Source organism: Pristiophorus japonicus, chromosome 6 (assembly GCF_044704955.1).
Source record: "Pristiophorus japonicus isolate sPriJap1 chromosome 6, sPriJap1.hap1, whole genome shotgun sequence".
NCBI lineage: Eukaryota > Metazoa > Chordata > Chondrichthyes > Pristiophoridae > Pristiophorus > Pristiophorus japonicus.
The window spans coordinates 84,685,548-84,704,312 of NC_091982.1; the positions used below are offsets into that span (position 1 = coordinate 84,685,548).

The 18,765-nt window shown below is 46.2% G+C and overlaps 1 protein-coding gene across 5 annotated transcripts in view; it reads right to left on the reverse strand.

The window, feature by feature from the left end:
• The window catches only part of LOC139265735 (transmembrane protein 33-like), a 210,051-nt gene that overhangs the window by 24,305 nt on the left and 166,981 nt on the right, over positions 1 to 18,765 (reverse strand). For 2 of the 5 annotated variants that reach the window (XM_070883054.1, XM_070883053.1), the window contains one exon: positions 6,988 to 7,128. The exons of 2 other annotated variants lie outside the window; for them this stretch is intronic. In XM_070883054.1, coding sequence (XP_070739155.1) covers positions 6,988 to 7,128 — 141 coding nt within the window. Of the gene's footprint in view, positions 1 to 5,934; positions 6,024 to 6,987; positions 7,129 to 18,765 lie in introns of those variants that run through there. One more of the 5 variants, XM_070883056.1, reaches the window with a different exon arrangement.

Consider the following 18,765-nt stretch of genomic DNA (forward strand, 5'->3'; position numbering starts at 1 on the left):
GGAAGAGGGGGGCATGGATGTGTGTTCAGGGGAGAATGTTGATCCTAATATGGATCAGTTCATAGTACAGGGCCTCACTTTGCCAGACACTTCCATGAGTTCTGGTCCGACAGTCCATGTTTCATCCCCTCCCCATCCTTGCGTAGTGCTTTAAGTTCTGTTGCGACATGCGATCGTTTCTTCACGTATCCATCCGCGTATAGTGATGCAAGTTCTGGTGCGACATTCCATGGTTTCATAGGTTCCGAGGTTGTGGGTCCCAGTGGTGGTGGTGGAATGCAGCTTGGAACACCCAGGGCCCCACCGTCTCAGCCTGTGCCTCGCATGGAAGGGTGCCGTGAGGCAGACCCAGGCCGAGGGGAAGGAGAATCCGACCAGGCTCTCCTGAGATGCAGTGTGCAATAGATGTGCTTGAGGTTATGACATTGGGTGTGGAGACCAATATCCTTACCCAATCACTCGTGGACACCGTCAGCGGGGTGGGTGATGAGGTAACGGGACTGTCGGGAGAAATAGCAGTAATGACACGGGAACTGAAGGTGGGAATGTCAGAGGCACTGCAAACAACAGCACAGACCATCATGGGGGGGGCATGCAAATGATGGCACAGGCCATCAGGGAGGGCGTGTGTGAGGTAGCTGCTGCAATAAGAGCACACAGCCCGGCCAATCAAATGCCGCCCCCCACCCCACCACCACCACCACCCCTCCCTGCCCCACCACCCCCATGAGGAAGTGCACATTCACCGAAATGTGGATGAGAGATGGGTGAAGTTTCTTTGCTGCTGTTGTTGTTGATGTTACTATTGTAACTGTTTTCAAATTGAAATTGTTTAGTAAGTTTTGTAACTTTACAACTTTATAAGTGATCTTAAAAGTTTTTAAGTGATCTTAAAGAGTCATATTAAAGTAAAGTTTGATACAAGAATTATTTTATTGCACTAAAGTGAAGTACATTGTAAGCTTTTCAATAAAACATATTTTACATTAAAACGGAATCATGTTCCATTAGCACCACACAACATTTAGGAACAACTGCAAAAAATAAACATCCCTCTCCCCTTCAGTCATGCGGGCCTCCCGCCCCTAGCCCTGACCGAGTGTGGCGTGTCGTGCCTCGGAGATCTCTCCTGCTGTTTGTTGCGAGGGGTTGGAAAAGAGTGGTGTTGGGGGGTAGGAAATGGAGTGGTGTTTGGGGGGGGGGGGGGAGCGGTTCGGCACTGGAGGGGCACGGGAGAGAATGCAGCGAGGAGAATGGGGTGTTCACAGGTGCGAATATTTCGCGACCCCACACCCCTGACCCTCTCCCTGACCCCGCAGTGCCATAACAAGTCGGATGAAAGGAATGTGTAAAGTATAAAGAGGGGACTGTGAGCTGAGTAGTTGTGTGATTGACAAGAGTTTGACCTCAGGATGTAGGAGCTGAGGATAGAATAATCGGGTCACGTTGGGTGGGGTGACCCGGGGCAACAGTCGGTGGGACCCTGGGCCGCGAGGGTTAATTCCCAATAGGAGAGAGTGTGTATACACAGAGCTCTATCCCAGCTGGGCTCAGGGTCCGGAGGCAGCAATGGAAGTGATGCGTCAGTGGTTAGGATTTAGCGAGGTTAGTGCAATGGGTGTCCGTGCACGAATAGATTAATATTTTACTAAGTAAAACAGTTACAATGATGGCCAGGTTAACACAGTCTTTTTGTCTTTGCCACATAGGTTTAAATCTCACCAAGAATGATAGTTGCTAGTCCCATCTCTCTGCTATCTTCAGTTATCCCACTTAAAATGATTTTGTAAAGTCTCATACAATTCCCAGTTGGCATGAGCCAACAGAATAAAGCTTGAAACAAGATGGAATCTTGCTCAGTGAGTGCATAAGGGCAGCTGGTGCAGGAAGTGCAAAAATTCACACATTATAGGGACTCTTTTGAGAAACTGGGTTAGAATTGAAACTTTACTCTAATTGTTGCTAGTCTGTAGCTCACAGAAAAATGTTTGATGTGGATACCAGATGACAAAAGTGAAAAGATTGTGCCATTCCACAGCATTATCTTTAAAAGGCTCAAAATATAATGGGCTGGATTTTTGGCTCTTTTGCACCTTCGTTTATGGCCTGGAGGATCGGTAAATGCTGTTTTGGGGCGTCACGACGGGCGTCCATGTTTTAGCGCCCGGCCGGTAAATCTGGCTCCTGATTTGCGGCGGCACAAAAAACTTACCGCCCCGCCCACCATTTTGACTGATATCATGAGGTCAATCATCGTGCAACGCCGCGCTAGCGCCCCGAATGGAAATTAATGGCAACCCAGGAAACATCTGAAAAAAAAAAAATCGGCATTCCCGGGGTGCAACAGGCGGTATGGACAGCATATTTAAATGGAGGGTGGAGGATTAGACATCGCAATTGACATTGACTGCAATGGCTGCGCACAGCACGCTGCGTGAAGCTCCGACTTGCAAACGGCACTTTTATCTGCCATTACAATTTCCTTACAAGATCAGTGAGAGATTTGAATGGGGGCATTACTAGTTCGCCAGCATATCATGCTGGTTACTAGTGGCAGGCAGCTTCTAGCGAGAAGGGCTCTTGGCCATGTTGGCCCATGGATGAGGAAAGGTCGAAGACGTCTGGGGAGGAGGCCTTAACCCCCACGGGTTTACAGGGACCATCGCTCATACCTCCAGCTCTCTGAGGTGCAGTGTGTGAGAAGGTAGCGCTTCCAAAGAAGTGCTGACAGATATGTCAGCTCGTACAGGCAAACCTACAGTCTACCAGCGCCAACAGGACTGTGCTGCCTGTCGAGGCGAAGGTCAATGTGGCGATGGCCTTCTATGCCTCCGGCTCCTTTTCAATGCAGCAGCAGGGGACATATGCAGCATCTCAACATGCTGCACATCGTTGCATTCGGTACGTATCAAAGGCTCTGTGCACTGGCAAAATGGACTTCATAAAGTTTCCTATGAGCAGGGACAGCCAGAATGAGGGGACTTTATGGTTTGGCACAATTGTGGGCTTCCCGAGGGTTCAAGGAGCCATTAACTGTACAAACCTTGCCATGCTAGTACCATTAGACAACGTATTCCGAAACCAAAAGAGATACCACTCCCTAAACGTGCAGCTGGTGTACAACCACACACAGCGCATCCTGGCAGCGAATGCCCACTATCCAAGGAGTACACATAATGCTTTCATCTTGCGTGAGAGCAGTGTCTCACGAATGTTTCAGCGACAAAGACAAGGGCAGGGCTGGCTGATCAGGGACAAAGATTATAGCCTAGCCGCTCTTGACCCCCCCCCCCGCCCCCTCCGCAACCCAACAGAAGTCGAGCAGCGCTACAATGACAGCCATGTGGCCATCAGCAACATCACTGAACAGACAATTGGCGAGCTCAAGCAGCGCTTCTGATGCCTGGATCACTCTGGAGGCAGCCTTCAATACTTCAGTTCATTGTGGTGTGCTACACAACTTAGCCACCATGAGGGGCCAGACATTATCAGTGGGGATTGCAGTCCCACCTCAGGAAGAGGAGGACGACAAAGAAGAGCCTGGCGAGGCACCGATTGCAGAGCCACCCCATCCACAGGGGAGGCAGCGTGGAGATGCTGCCGGAGCCAGAGCCGCACGTCGCCAGCTCATAATGGACCACTTTGCTTTAATGGGGAAGCTAATGGGATGTAGCTAAGACTCGTAATGCTATGCGCTACCATAAAGGCTGTTCTGCAGTGAATTTTGGAATGATACACATGACACATTTTCATCCAACAAAGACAGTCCCTGCTCCCCAAACAGAACAAAACCATTCAATAAACAGCATTCTGCTGAAAGTAAATCAACAATGAAGTGCATTAATGAAAATAAACTATTTACATGCGTACTCATAACACATCCGGCCATCTACACAACATTGTCCCACCCCTTAATGGGACTTGGCCTCACACTTCCCCCCCTCCCCTTCACCCCCTCCCACGCCTGCTGCTCCTTCTCAATGAGGCCTGAGTGCCGACAAGTCTGCTTGAGGGCTGCTGTGTTAGGGGGGGCAGACGATGCAGATGGCGTAGGACGATGCCCTGGACCAGCTCTTGACCTGGAAGGCCCGGCTGCGGACTGCTGCTCCTCATCATCGGTGGAAGTAGCCACTGGGGACTGGGTGTTACTGTGTAGGGTGCATAGTGGGAGAGTCAGTGGTGGGAGCCACAATGCTGTCATCCGGAGGAAGGCCAGCAGCTTCCAGTTCCTGGGAGCCACTAAGACTCCAACAGGGCGGGCCTCAACATCCAGAGCACGATGTGTCTGTACAACTTGCTGGTCTGCTTTGGCACCGCCCCTTTCCCGTTGGACAGTGGGGAACACAGAGAGGATGGCACCAGTCATTGACTGCATCATATCGCCAAGCAGCAGCGTAACTTGTGCCTGCGACGTGATCAAGGGCATGCACCACACACTCTGGAACGCCATTGTTGCTGCTGGAGGCCACCTGCCTCTGAGTGGGCAATGATGGCCTCATGGGAGTCCTGAGTTGCACCGACAATTCATGACGCTGCCTCCGCAACAGTCGCAGAAAGTTTGTTGAGCTCTCTGGGATTCGACCCAATGCAGCCACGAGCTCACGGTGCATGCCTGTTTTTTCCCTGGACATTTCCATCAAGTCCAGTTCCATGCCTGCCTGTTCTTAAGCAGACCTACGATGCCAACTCACCCTCTGGAGAGCTGGCCTCCTAGATTCCCCTCTCGCTTCGCGTTGCTGTCGACGACTGGGGCCAGGAGCCTCCGCTGGCTCAAATCCCTGGAAATTGGCTTTGTCCCCAGATGTGGTCTCTTCCAAGGGGCCAACTGGTGGACTCTGAGGCTCAGGCATTGCAGTCTCGTCGCAAGCCTCGTCATCTCCCACCCCCCCCCCCCGCCCCAATGACCAAATGTTGATGGCTCGCTGGATGCCTGGTGCAATTGTGGTTGTTCTTCTGCAAGCACCAAAAAACAGATGTGTGGTTAGCAGGAGGGGAGGGGGCAGGGCGATAGCAGGAAGGTGGCATTGGACATGTACATTTGAGGGCTCCCCCGCCACTTCAGAATACGTCTCACGGAAGTCACATGAGTCACGCAATCTATTTACATACCATCACTGCCCGAAGGAGGCTCAGCATCAACCCCGGCAACTGCCCGAGTTGGTTGCTCCAATGTGGGCAGACACCCGTTCCTCGATATCGGTCAATTCTAGGATTGAGGCGGACCTCCGCCTGTGCCCAGCTGCTCACGTCTGTTGTGCGAGTGCTTCGACTGCAAAGAGAAAAATAGGAAGGGTTCAGAAAGGGTACCCTTCCTGTTGGGCCATATATGTCTGCCATACTTCAACAGGTGAGACTGTGTGGATGTTCTAATGTCTTCACTTCAATCTGTGTTGATGTTGTATGAGCTTTGTGAGTGATTCTTAGGAGGTCAGAGGGAGGTAACATAGGGGCTGCAGGTTATCCTTATGAAACTCATATCAGGAGTTGGAGTGTATTGCGAGGAAGGTTCTCAATGATTAGTGAACAAGAGTGTATGTGCATCCTTAATTAAGAGGCAATGGCTCGTGAAGTCATCCTCGAGTTTTCTGAGGCATTGTGAAATCCACCTCACAGGCTGCAAGACTTTGAAAATGGGCATATACATGAGATGCTTCACATAGTGTCTGACATTCATGTTAGAAGGATAGCAGGCATAAATAAATATGAATGCTACTCACCCTGCTGAACCTGGTAAGGTTGTTGAAGTTTTTGCGGCATTTTGTGCCAGTTCTGGCAATTGTGTCTGCCGCAGAGTAATTTCACGCCAAATTCGTTTAAGTATAGCTGGCAGCGGTCTTGCTCACCCAGCCAGATGGAGTGCTGACCACCTCAGTGTTGACTAAGGCCTCAGCAGCCTCATTGGAGAAACGCCAGGCACGCTGCCTGCCCTCCTGCTGCTTCATCTCTGAAGAAGTGCCAGAAGTCGGGCCGATCATCTGCGTATGTGCGCAGGAAGCTGCCACGCCCTGAAATAACATCTGTACCTGGAAAAACAAAAACACAACTGCACATGTGCAAAATGGCCGCCTCTTTTACCGTCTCAATTTTCAGCTCGGGCACACAAAGTCAATTGTGTAATGGCTGGTTTAACGACCATGATCATGGATCCTCACTTTTTGCTGAAATTTCCAGTCGAAGGCGCAAACATTTTTCAGACGGTATCAGGAGCGCCCAGCCACGGTTAGCGCTCCAAAATCAGGAAAGCCGAAAATCCAGCCCAATTTTTAATGTGTCCACAGGTAGTTACTTTCAATCCACAATGGATTAAAACCTTAATTTTATTTGAAAGAAAAGACAAGACAAGGGCCAAAAAAGAGGCCACTTTCTGTATTCAGCCCAAGACTCATTCTAAGTTTCAGATTCCATTAAAGTCTAAGGGGCTGCTCTGGGATGTAAACAAGCCCATCTCCATGAAGCTGCAGTTAGACCTTTGGGACACTGCAAATTGGTTTTGGGTGCACAAAGATGTGAAACTCTAAGCACAGCTCAGTAATTAGAACCAATCTGACCCTTGAATGCACTAAAACTAGTTGGTGTGCGATATCCCTATGCCGCCGGGCTTGGCACCAGGTAAACTGCAATTCCAGTATGCTGTGAAGCTAAGTTTAAAAAATGCTCAGGGATCCTTTGGATCTTCCATGCATTTTATAAACTTTGTACTGCATCGCAGGCACTGTTGCCCACACACTATTAAAAGGGGAGCAACATCTACTTGTGCCGGAGTGTACATGCTCAGAGCTCGCTCTTGTGGTAAAGTGAGAGTTGCAACCCACAATATATCTCCGGCCTTGCCAGCTGTGCTTTGCATTCTACCGCTACTGCACTCAAACCAGTAGTTTAGTATAAGCGCAACCTTTCATACAGCACCAGAGCAACTCTGGAGGAAAATGGAGATATAAATGCCAAACTCAATGAAGGTACAAAAAAAATGGGTAAAACAGAGCATACCTTCTGTAAGGTGCAATATATGTGGTTATGTGGCGTTTAAGTAGACTGCTCCCTTCCAGACTCTTCTTCCCTTTTATGCATACACAAGTTGACTGACAAAATTGATGGTACTGGTAGTTGGGGAAGTGTGACAAGCCTGTCCTGAAAAGTTTCTCACATAACAAAAAGCAAGTATTACCATTGAGATACAAACAGCTATCAAACACAGCAATAATGGTTCAAAGGTGGTGATTTAAACTGAGGTTTTATGTACACACACTAGCTCATTAGGGCTTAATTAATCCTTTAAGCAATAAGGGAGGATTATAACATCAAAATAAAACCAGCATGCATAATTTTCAAAAGGAATTGCAAGAGGACGACATTTACCAAGTTTGTCGAGTATCTAATTAAGCATTTTAAAGTTACTGATGTGGTAATTCAGTTATCTGCGGATCTACAACTGGCCTTTTATAAATGTGTCTATGGTTAATAAAATACTCATAATTCTTTTAAAAGCTTTAGTTAAAATGCAGAACTACTTAATAGCTGTTGAGGAACAAAAAAGGGCAATACAATACTTCATCTTTTGTTTCTTGTTCTCTGCCCTAGAAGAGGACAAGCACATAACCTGTTTTCAGCCCTTGGCAAATGCCACTCTGCAACTAAATGCTCGAAAGTGCAGAGAATAATTCAGAATGATTTTCCCCATGATTTTTCCTATTTTCCATTGTTGCAAATGATACTTCATCACCATTTAGCTCTGTATGGAACAGTGTGGGTAATCTCACTTGCTGCCCACATCATCAGTACCCATATAGTGTAGTAGTACGGCTATTTCACTCAACATACATAATGTATGGCAGCATCAATAACATAAGACTTTAAGAATGTCACTTTCTGCAAGGTACGACATTACTGTTATATTCTCAGCATTTTCATGATCAAATAGTCAACATGATGGCACAGTGATACAGTTCACTGCTGTTCCATGGTTGCTAAAATTTGTGTACCCAAAACGCCCTCCTACACAGCAAATTTCTGATCTCCTCCGTACAGTAACAGAGTGGGTTGATGAGGGTAGTGCAGTTGATGTGTATTTGGACTTTAAAAAGGCGTTTGACAAAAGTACCACATAATAGGCTTATTAGCAAAATTAAAGCCCAGGGGGATGGGCACCAGGATGTAGCATTAGAAAGCAGAAACAAGGTGCACAAAGGATTGGGAGAGACAGATAGCACTAGGGTAAGAAATAGTACGGTATTAAGTGGGGTCAGACGAAGAGAAAATACAAGGTGGTCTAAGGCAGGTTTACAGTGCATGTCTGTGAATGCACAAAGCGTGGTAAATAAGGTTGGTGTGCTGCAGGCACAAATAGTCAGATGGGAATATGATGTGGTGATAATGGAGACCAGACTCAAAAAAGGGCAGGATTGGGTGCTAAATATTCCTGGATATAAGGTGTTCAGGAAAGATAGGGAAAGAAAGAAAGGAGATAGGTTGGCAGTATTGATTAAGGAGAATATTATAGTGTTGGAGAGAGAGAGGATTTCCTGGAGGGATCAAGGACAGAATCTATTTGGTTAGAGGTAAGAAACAATAGAGGTACCATTACACTACTAGGTGTATTTAATAGGCCACCAACTAGTGGGAAGAATGTAAAGGAGCAAATTTTCAGGAAAATTAGAGAACTGCAAGAACTATATAGTGATAATGGGGGACTTTGACTATCCTAATATAGAATGGGATAGTAATAGTGTAAAGAGCAGAGAGGGGGAAGAATTTCTGAAGTGAGTTCAGGAGAACATTCTTGATCAGTACATTTCCAGCCCAACGAGGAAGGAGGTATTGCTGGATCTGGTTCTGGGGAACGAGGCGGGTCAAGTGGAGCAAGCGTCAGTAGGGGAATATTTAGGGAACAGTGATCATAGTATCATAAGGTTTAGATTAGCTATGGAAAAGGACAGCGCACAATCTAGAGTAAAAATACTTATTTGGAGAAAGGCAATTTCAGTGGGTTGAGAACAGACAAATTGGAATCAAAGATTGGCAGGCAAAGAACAATGGGTTGCCTTTAAAGAGGAGATGGTTCGGCTGCAGTCGAGGTATATTCCTACAAGGGGGAAAGGTAGGGCAACCAATGTCAGAGCTCTCTGGATGACAAAAGAGATAGAGAGTAAGATGAAGCAGAAAAATAGGGTGTATGACGGATGGCAGGTTGAGAATACAAGTGAGAACCAGGTTGAATACAGAAAGTTCAGAAGGGAAGTGAAAAAGGAAATAAGAGGGGCAAAGAGAGAGTATGAGAATAGATTGGCAGTAAAATAAAAGGGAATCCAAAAGTCTTCTATAGGAATATAAATAATAAACAGGTTGTAAGAGGAGGGGTGGGGCCTATTAGGGACTAAAATGGAGACCCACACATGGAAACAGTGGGCATAGGTGAGGTACAAAATGAGTGCCTTGCATTGGTCTTTACCAAGGAAGAACATGCTGCCAAAGTCAGAGAAAGAGGAGATAGTGGAGACACTAGATGGGCTAAAAATTGATAAGGAGGTACTAGAGAGGTTGGGTGTTTTTAAAAGTAGATAAGTCACCAGGACTGGATGGGATGCATCCTAGGATGTTGTTGCTGAGGGAAGTAAAAATGGAAATTGGGGAGGCACTGGTCATAGAAACATAGAAAATAGGTGCAGGAGTAGGCCATTCGGCCCTTCTAGCCTGCACCGCCATTCAATGAGTTCATGGCTGAACATGCAACTTCAGTACCCCATTCCTGCTTTCTCGCCATACCCCTTGATCCCCCTTAGTAGTAAGGACTTCATCTAACTCCTTTTTGAATATATTTAGTGAATTGGCCTCAACAATTTTCTGTGGTAGAGAATTCCACAGGTTCACCACTCTCTGGGTGAAGAAATTTCTCCTCATCTCGGTCCTAAATGGCTTACCCCTTATCCTTAGACTGTGACCCCTGGTTCTGGACTTCCCCAACATTGGGAACATTCTTCCTGCATCTAACCTGTCTGAACCCTTCAGAATTTTAAACGTTTCTATGAGGTCCCCTCTCATTCTTCTGAACTCCAGTGAATACAAGCCCAGTTGATCCAGTCTTTCTTGATAGATCAGTCCCGCCATCCCAGGAATCAGTCTGGTGAACCTTCGCTGCACTCCCTCAATAGCAAGAATGTCCTTCCTCAAGTTAGGAGACCAAAACTGTACACAATACTCCAGGTGTGGCCTCACCAAGGCCCTGTACAACTGTAGCAACACCTCCCTGCCCCTGTACTCAAATCCCCTCGCTATGAAGGCCAACATGCCATTTGCTTTCTTAACCGCCTGCTGTACCTGCATGCCAACCTTCAATGACTGATGTACCATGACACCCAGGTCTCGTTGCACCTCCCCTTTTCCTAATCTGTCACCATTCAGATAATAGTCTGTCTCTCTGTTTTTACCACCAAAGTGGATAACCTCACATTTATCCACATTATACTTCATCTGCCATGCATTTGCCCACTCACCTAACCTATCCAAGTCACTCTGCAGCCTCATAGCATCCTCCTTGCAGCTCACACTGCCACCCAACTTAGTGACATCCACAAATTTGGAGATACTAAATTTAATCCCCTCGTCTAAATCATTAATGTACAGTGTAAACAGCTGGGGCCCCAGCACAGAACCTTGCGGTACCCCACTAGTCACTGCCTGCCATTCTGAAAAGTATTTATTTACTCCTACTCTTTGCTTCCTGTCTGACAACCAGTTCTCAATCCATGTCAGCACACTACCCCCAATCCCATGTGCTTTAACTTTGTACATTAATCTCTTGTGTGGGACCTTGTCGAAAGCCTTCTGAAAGTCCAAATATACCACATCAACTGGTTCTCCCTTGTCCACTCTACTGGAAACATCCTCAAAAAAATTCCAGAAGATTTGTCAAGCATGATTTCCCTTTCACAAATCCATGCTGACTTGGACCTATCATGTCACCTCTTTCCAAATGCGCTGCTATGACATCCTTAATAATTGATTCCATCATTTTACCCACTACTGAGGTCAGGCTACAATTCCCTGTTTTCTCTCTCCCTCCTTTTTTAAAAAGTGGGGTTACATTGGCTATACCTCCACTCGATAGGAACTGATCCAGAGTCAATGGAATGTTGGAAAATGACTGTCAATGCATCCGCTATTTCCAAGGCCACCTCCTTAAGTACTCTGGGATGCAGTCCATTAGGCCCTGGGGATTTATCGGCCTTCAATCCCATCAATTTCCCCAACACAATTTCCCGACTAATAAGGATTTCCCTCAGTTCCTCATTCTTACTAGACCCTCTGACCCCTTTTATATACGGAAGGTTGTTTGTGTCCTCCTTAGTGAATACAGAACCAAAGTACTTGTTCAATTGGTCTGCCATTTCTTTGTTCCCAGTTATGACTTCCCCTGATTCTGACTGCAGGGGACCTACATTTGTCTTTAGTAACCTTTTTCTCTTTACATACCTATAGAAACTTTTGCAGTCCATCTTAATGTTCCCTGCAAATTTCCTCTCGTACTCCATTTTCCCTGCCCTAATCAAACCCTTTGTCCTCCTTGCTGAGTTCTAAATTTCTCCCAGTCCCCGAGTTCGCTGCTATTTCTGGCCAATTTGTATGCCACTTCCTTGGCTTTAATACTATCCCTGATTTCCCTTGATAGCCACGGTTGAGCCACCTTCCCTTTTTTATTTTTACGCCAGACAGGAATGTACAATTGTTGTAGTTCATCCATGCGGTCTCTAAATGTCTGCCATTGCCCATCCACAGTCAACCCCTTAAGTATCATTCGCCAATCTATCCTAGCCAATTCACACCTCATACCTTCAAAGTTACCTTTCTTTAAGTTCTGGACCATGGTCTCTGAATTAACTGTTTCATTCTCCATCCTAATGCAGAATTCCACCATATTATGGTCATTCTTCCCCAAGGGGCCTCGCACAACGAGATTGCTAATTAATCCTCTCTCATTACACAACACCCAGTCTAAGATGGCCTCCCCCTTAGTTGGTTCCTCGACATATTGGTCTAGAAAACCATCCTTTATGCACTCCAGGAAATCCTCCTCCACCGTATTGCTTCCAGTTTGGTTAGCCCAATCTATCTGCATATTAAAGTCACCCATTATAACTGCTGCACCTTTATTGCATGCACCCCTAATTTCCTATTTGATGCCCTCCCCAACATCACTACTACTGTTTGGAGGTCTGTACACAACTCCCACTAACGTTTTTTGCCCTTTGGTGTTCTGCAGCTCTACCAATATAGATTCCACATCATCCAAGCTAATGTCCTTCCTAACTATTGCATTAATCTCCTCTTTAACCAGCAATGCTCCCCCACCTCCTTTTCCTTTTGTTCTATCCTTCCTGAATGTTGAACACCCTTGGATGTTGAGTTCCCAGCCCTGATCATCCTGGAGCCACGTCTCTGTAATCCCAATCACATCATATTTGTTAACATCTATTTGCACAGTTAATTCATCCACCTTATTACGGATACTCCTTGCATTAAGACACAAAGCCTTCAGGCTTGTTTTTTTTTTAACACCCTTTGTCCTTTTAGAATTTTGCTGTACAGTGGCCCTTTTTGTTCTTTGCCTTGGGTTTCTCTGCCCTCCACTTTTCCTCCTCTCCTTTCTGTCTTTTGCTTTTGTCTCCTTTTTGTTTCCCTCGGTCTCCCTGTATTGGTTCCCATCCCCCTGCCATATTAGTTTAACTCCTCCCCAACAGCACTAGCAAACACTCCCCCTCGGACATTGGTTCCGGTCCTTCCCAGGTGCAGACCGTCCGGTTTGTACTGGTCCCACCTCCCCCAGAACGGATTCCAATGCCCCAGGAATTTGAATCCCTCCCTGCTGCACCACTGCTCAAGCCACGTATTCATCTGCGCTATCCTGCGATTCCTACTCTGACTAGCACGTGGCACTGGTAGCAATCCCGAGATTACTACTTTTGAGGTACTTTTTAATTTAGCACCTAGCTCCTTAAATTCGTTTCGTAGGACCTCATCCCTTTTTTTTACCTATGTCGTTGGTACCAATGTGCCCCACGACAACTGGCTGTTCTCCCTCCCTTTTTAGAATGTCCTGCACCCACTCCGAGACATCCTTGACTCTTGCACCAGGGAGGCAACATACCATCCTGGAGTCTCGGTTGCGGCCGCAGAAACGCCTATCTATTCCCCTCACAATTGAATCCCCTATCACTATCGCTCTCCCACTCTTTTTCCTGCCCTCCTGTGCAGCAGAGCCAGCCAAGGTGCCATGAACTTGGCTGCTGCTGCCCTCCCCTGATGAGTCATCCCCCTCAACAGTACTCAAAGCAGTGTATCTGTTTTGCAGTGGGATGACCACAGGGGACCCCTGCACTACCTTCCTCGCACTACTCTTCCTGCTGGTCTTCCATTCCCTAGCTGGCTGTGGACCCTTCTCCTGCGGTAAGACCAACTCGTTACACGTACTACTCACGTCATTCTCAACACCGTGGATGCTCCAGAGTGAATCTACCCTCAGCTCCAATTCCGCAACGCCGTCCGTCAGGAGCTGAAGGCGGATACACTTCCTGCAGATGTAGTCGTCAGGGACACCGGAAGTGTCCCTGAGTTCCCACATGGTACAGGAGGAGCATATCACGTAACCGAGCTCTCCTGCCATGACTTAACCCTTAGATCCACTTAAATTGGCAACAACAATGTTAAAAGTTACTCACTGTTATAGAAGAGAAAAAAGAAAAGAAAAACTACTCATCAATCACCAGCCAATCACTTACCCCCTTGGCTGTGACGTCACCTTTCTATTTCTTTTTGCCTTCTCCCTGTAGCTGTACAAGCACGCCTCACCACGCACCTCTCGCCGACTCTGGGCCCCGGACTCCCTGCTGTGCCTTTTATAGGCCTCTCTCCGAAGTCCCGACTGCCTCACCACGCACCTCTCGCCGACTCTGGGCCCCGGACTCCCTGCTGTGCCTTTAATAGGCCTCTCTCCGAAGTCCCGACTGCCTCACCACGCACCCCTCGCCGACTCTGGGCCCCGGACTCCCTGCTGTGCCTTTAATAGGCCTCTCTCCGAAGTCCCGACTGCCTCACCACGCACCTCTCGCCGACTCTGGGCCCCGAACTCCCTGTTGTGCCTTTTATAGGCCTCTCTTCGAAGTCCCGACTGCCTCATAATCTACCAATCCTCCTTAGATACAGGAGTGGTGCCAGAAGACTGGAGAATTGCAAATGTTACACACTTGTTCAGCAAAGGTATAAGGATAAACTCAGCAACTACAGACGTCAGTTTAACCATGGTAGTGGGGAAGCTTTTAGAAACGATATTCCGGGACAAAATTAACAGTCACTTGGACAAGTGTGGATTAATTAAGGGCAGTCAGCACGGATTTGTTAAAGGCTCATGGGGATTGGTGGTAATATATTAGCATGGAGAGAGAGGATTGGTTAACAGACGAAAACAAAGAGTAGGGATAAACTGGTCTTTTTCAGGTTGGCAGGCTGTAGCTAATGGGGTGCCGCATGGATCAGTGCTGGGGCCGCAGCTATTTACAATCTATATTAATGACCTAGATGAAGGGACCGAGTGTAATGTATCCAAGTTTGCTGACGACACAAAGCTAGGTGGGACAGTAAGCTGCGAGGAGAGCAAAAAGCGTCTGCAAAGGGATATAGATAGATTAAATGAATGGGCAGTAAGGTGAGGTTATTCACTTTGGTAGGAAGAATAGAAAAACAGTCGTTTTTAAAATGGTGAGAAACTTTTAAATGTTGGTGTGCAGAGATTTGGGTGTCCTTATGCAAAAACACAGAAAGCTAGCATGCAGGTACAGCAAGCAATAAAGAAAGCAAATGGCATGTTGTCCTTTATTGCAAGGGGGTTGGAGTACAAGAGTAAGGAAGCCTTGCTACAATTGTATAGGACCTTGGTGAGACCACACCTGGAGTACTATGCACAGTTTTGGATTCCTTATCTAAGAAAGGATATACGTGCCTTGGAGGTGGTACAACGGAGGTTCACCAAATTGATTCCTGGGATGAGAGGACAGTCTTATGATGAGAGATTGTGTAGAGTGGGCCTATACTCTCTGGAGTTTAGAAGAATGAGAGGTGATCTCAGTGAAACATACAAGATTCTGAAGGCGATTGACAGGATAGTTGGTGAGAGGTTGTTTCCCCTGGCTGGTGTGTCGAGAACTAGGGGTCAGTCTCAGGATAAGGGGAACGCCATTTAAGACAAAGATGATGAGGAATTTCTTCATTCAGAGGGTTGTGAATCTTTGGCATTCTTTGCCCCAGAGGGTTGTGGATACCGAGTCTCTGAATATATTCAAGGCTGAGATAGATAGATTTTTGGAGTCGAGGGGAATCAAGGGTTATGGAGATCGGGCGGGAAAGTGGAGTTCAGGTTGATGATTAGCCATGAATTGAATGAGCAGGCTCGATGGGCCATAGGGCCTACTTCTATTTCTTATGTTCTTAAACAATTTGGCACTGAGCCGCATACGTAGAAATTAGTGCAGGTGGTGAGAGATAAGTTTTAAGGAGCGTCTTGAAGGAGAAAAAGAGAGGTAGAAAGGCAGAGCGGTTTAGGCAGGGAGTTCCAGAGCTTGGGGCCTAGGCAACAGAAGGTGTGGCCACCAATGGTTGAGTGATTATAATCAGGGATGTTCAGGAGGGCAAAATTAGAGGAGCGCAGACTTCTCAGGGGGTTGCGGGGCAGGAGGAGATTACAGAGATTGGGAGGGGCGAGGCCATGGAGGCCATGTATAATGAACAGTGAGGAGGATAGTGATAAGACTTCAAGAGGACATTGACACGCTGGTGGAATGGGTGGGCACGTGGCAGATGAAATTTAACACAGAAAAGTCCAAAGTGATACAAGAGAGGCAATATAAACTGAAGGGTTCAATTCTAAAGTGGGTGAATGAAGAGAGAGACTGGGCGTAGATGTGGACAAATCATTGAAGGTGGCAGGGCAGGTTGAGAAAGCAGTTAAAAAAGCATACAGGATCCTGGGCTTCATAGAGGTAGAGAGTACAAAAGCAAGGAAGTTATGAAGACACTTTATAAAATACTGGTTCGGCCTCAACTGGAGTATTGTGTCCAAATGTGGGCACTGTACTTTAGAAAGGATGTGAAGGCATTGAGATGATGGAATAAAAATTTACAAGAATGATTCTAGGGATGAGGGACTTGAGTTATGTGGATAGACTGGAGAAGTCGGGGTTGTTCTCCTTAGAGCAGAGACGGTTGAGGGATGATTTGATAGAGGGGTCTAGAAAGAGTAGATAGAGAGAAACTGTTCCCATTGACGGAAGGGTCAAGAACCAGAGGACACATATTTAAGGTGATTGGCAAAAGAACCAAAGGCGACATGATGAAAAATGTTTTACGCAGCGAGTGGCTACAATCTGGAATGCACTGCCTGAAAGGGTGGTGGAGACAGATTCAATTTCAAAAGGGAATTGGACAAGTACCTGAAGGAAAAAAATGTGCAGGGGTACGGGGAAAGGGTGAGAGAGTGGGAAGTGTTCTTGCAGAGAGCTGGCCCGTGCGTAATAGGCCAAATAGCTTCCTTGTGTGCTGCAACCATTCTATGATTAAAGGGACAGTGGAAGCATGGATACAAAATTGGCTAAGGGACAGGAAGCAGAGAGTAATGCTGAACGGTTGTTTTTCAGATTGGAAGGTAATATACAATGATGTTTCCCAGGGGTCAGTATTAAGACAACTGCTCTTTTTGATATATATTAATGACCCGGACTTGGGTATAAAGGGCATAATTTCAAAGTTTTCAGATGATACGAAATTCAGAAATTTAGTAAACAATGAGGAGGATGGTAACAGACTTCAGGAGAACACAAACAGTCTGGTGTAATGGGCAGACACTGGCACATGAAATGTAATGTAAAGTGTGAAGTAATACATTTGGTAGAAGAATGAGGAGAGGCAATATGAATTAAATGGTACAATTTTAAAGGGAGTGCAGGAACAGACAGACCGAGGTATGTATCCATACAAATTGTTGAAGGTGGCAGGATAAGTTGAGAAGGCTGTTAAAAAAGCAAATGGGATCCTTGACTTTATTAATAGAAGCAGAGAGTACAAAAGCAAGGAAATTATGCTGAACCTTTATAACACACTGGTTAGGCCTCAGCTGGAGTAGTGTGTTCAATTCTGGGCATCACACATTAGGATGGATGTCAGGACATTAGAGAGGGTGCAGAAGAGATTTACTAGAATGGGATGAGGGATTTCAGTTGTGTGGATAGGCTGGAGATGGTGGTTAAGAGGAGATTTGATTGAGGTGTTCAAAACGATGAACTGTTTTGGTAAAGTAAATAGGGAGAAACTGTTTCCAGTGGTAGAAGGGTTGGTAACCAGAGGACACGGATTTAAGGTGTAGGCAAAACTAGAAGCAACATGAGGACTTTTTTTTTTTAAATGCAGTGAATTGTCATGATCTGGAATATATTGCCTAAAAGGACGGTGGAAACAGATTCAATAGTAACTTTCAAAAGGGAATTGGATAAATACTTGAAGGGAAAAAAATTACGGGGCTACGGAGAAAGCACAAGGGAGTGGGACTAATTGGATAGCACTTTCAAAGACACTATAGGCTGAATGGCCTCCTTCTGTGCTGTATCATTCTTTAATTCTATATAATCGGGAAAGTGGTGAATGTAGACTCGATGCTTATAGGGAAAGAGAGAAAAGTGGAATGCAAAATGCACCAGGTTGCTCTTGTGCTCTTCCTTGTGAATGGTTATAAGGACTCCTGTGGAAAAAGGACTTGTTCAATTTCTCTTCTGGGTAATGGAAGCCATGGGTGGAGGGAAGCAACCTAACAAGGCAAGAAATAAACAACATCCTCAGTTTCTGGGCCCCCTCCCACCAGTATTCTGGCAGATCTGGGGCAGTTGGAGCTGGAACCGTGCTGTACGTTGCTTTCTGCCTCATCTATCTTTTCCAGAGTGTGGGCCTGGCAGCATAAAGTGCAACTGGCCATATGTGGGAGGTACATGCGATACATGTGGAATTTAGCAAAACTTGACTTATTTGTACATGAGCTGTCAGGATCACCTGTTGGTGTCCAGAGTGCAAAAGTCAGCCGAGGGAGCCTCAGGGGTGTAATCGCAGAGTGAGCTGTGCTATCACTCTCAGAGTGTGGTAGAACATAAGCCTCAGGGGCAGCAAGAAAAAATATTTCTTAAAATCAGGCGACTCCTGTTCTGCCTCAGTAACTTTCTCACCGAGTTTAGTGCAACCCAGGCAAATGAATCCAGATCTTAAAAAATAGCCTGGGAAGCATCTATGTGGCAGCCAAATACTTCTGCACCGGAGCGGTGACCCAAATGGAAAGCTTAGATGTAATTTTCTAACTTGGGGGAAGGGACAGAGGTGATAGTGAGAAACAGGCAACAGAATTTCTTCCAATCACACAGGTGGCAGCCAGCTCCTTTTTGGGAAAATTCCTCAAGTCTTGTGTAGGGCTTTCTGTTGTCTCAGGTTACTTGGCTTAAATCTCCAATAGCTTAAGTCTTTATGAAATCCCTGTATGCCCAAGAAGAACCTGCAATAATATTGCATTAAGTGGCTGGTAATTATAGGAACACGAAATGAAGGTATGTGATTCCCTTTGTCGTTCTTTTATGTGTTTATTACAAGAGAAGCTGATACCAAATCGAGCTCAATTCTAATCCAGATTAACCATTTGTGCAATGCAAGGTAATGTATTCAAGGTCAAATTCTACTCAAGAGAAAAATGGT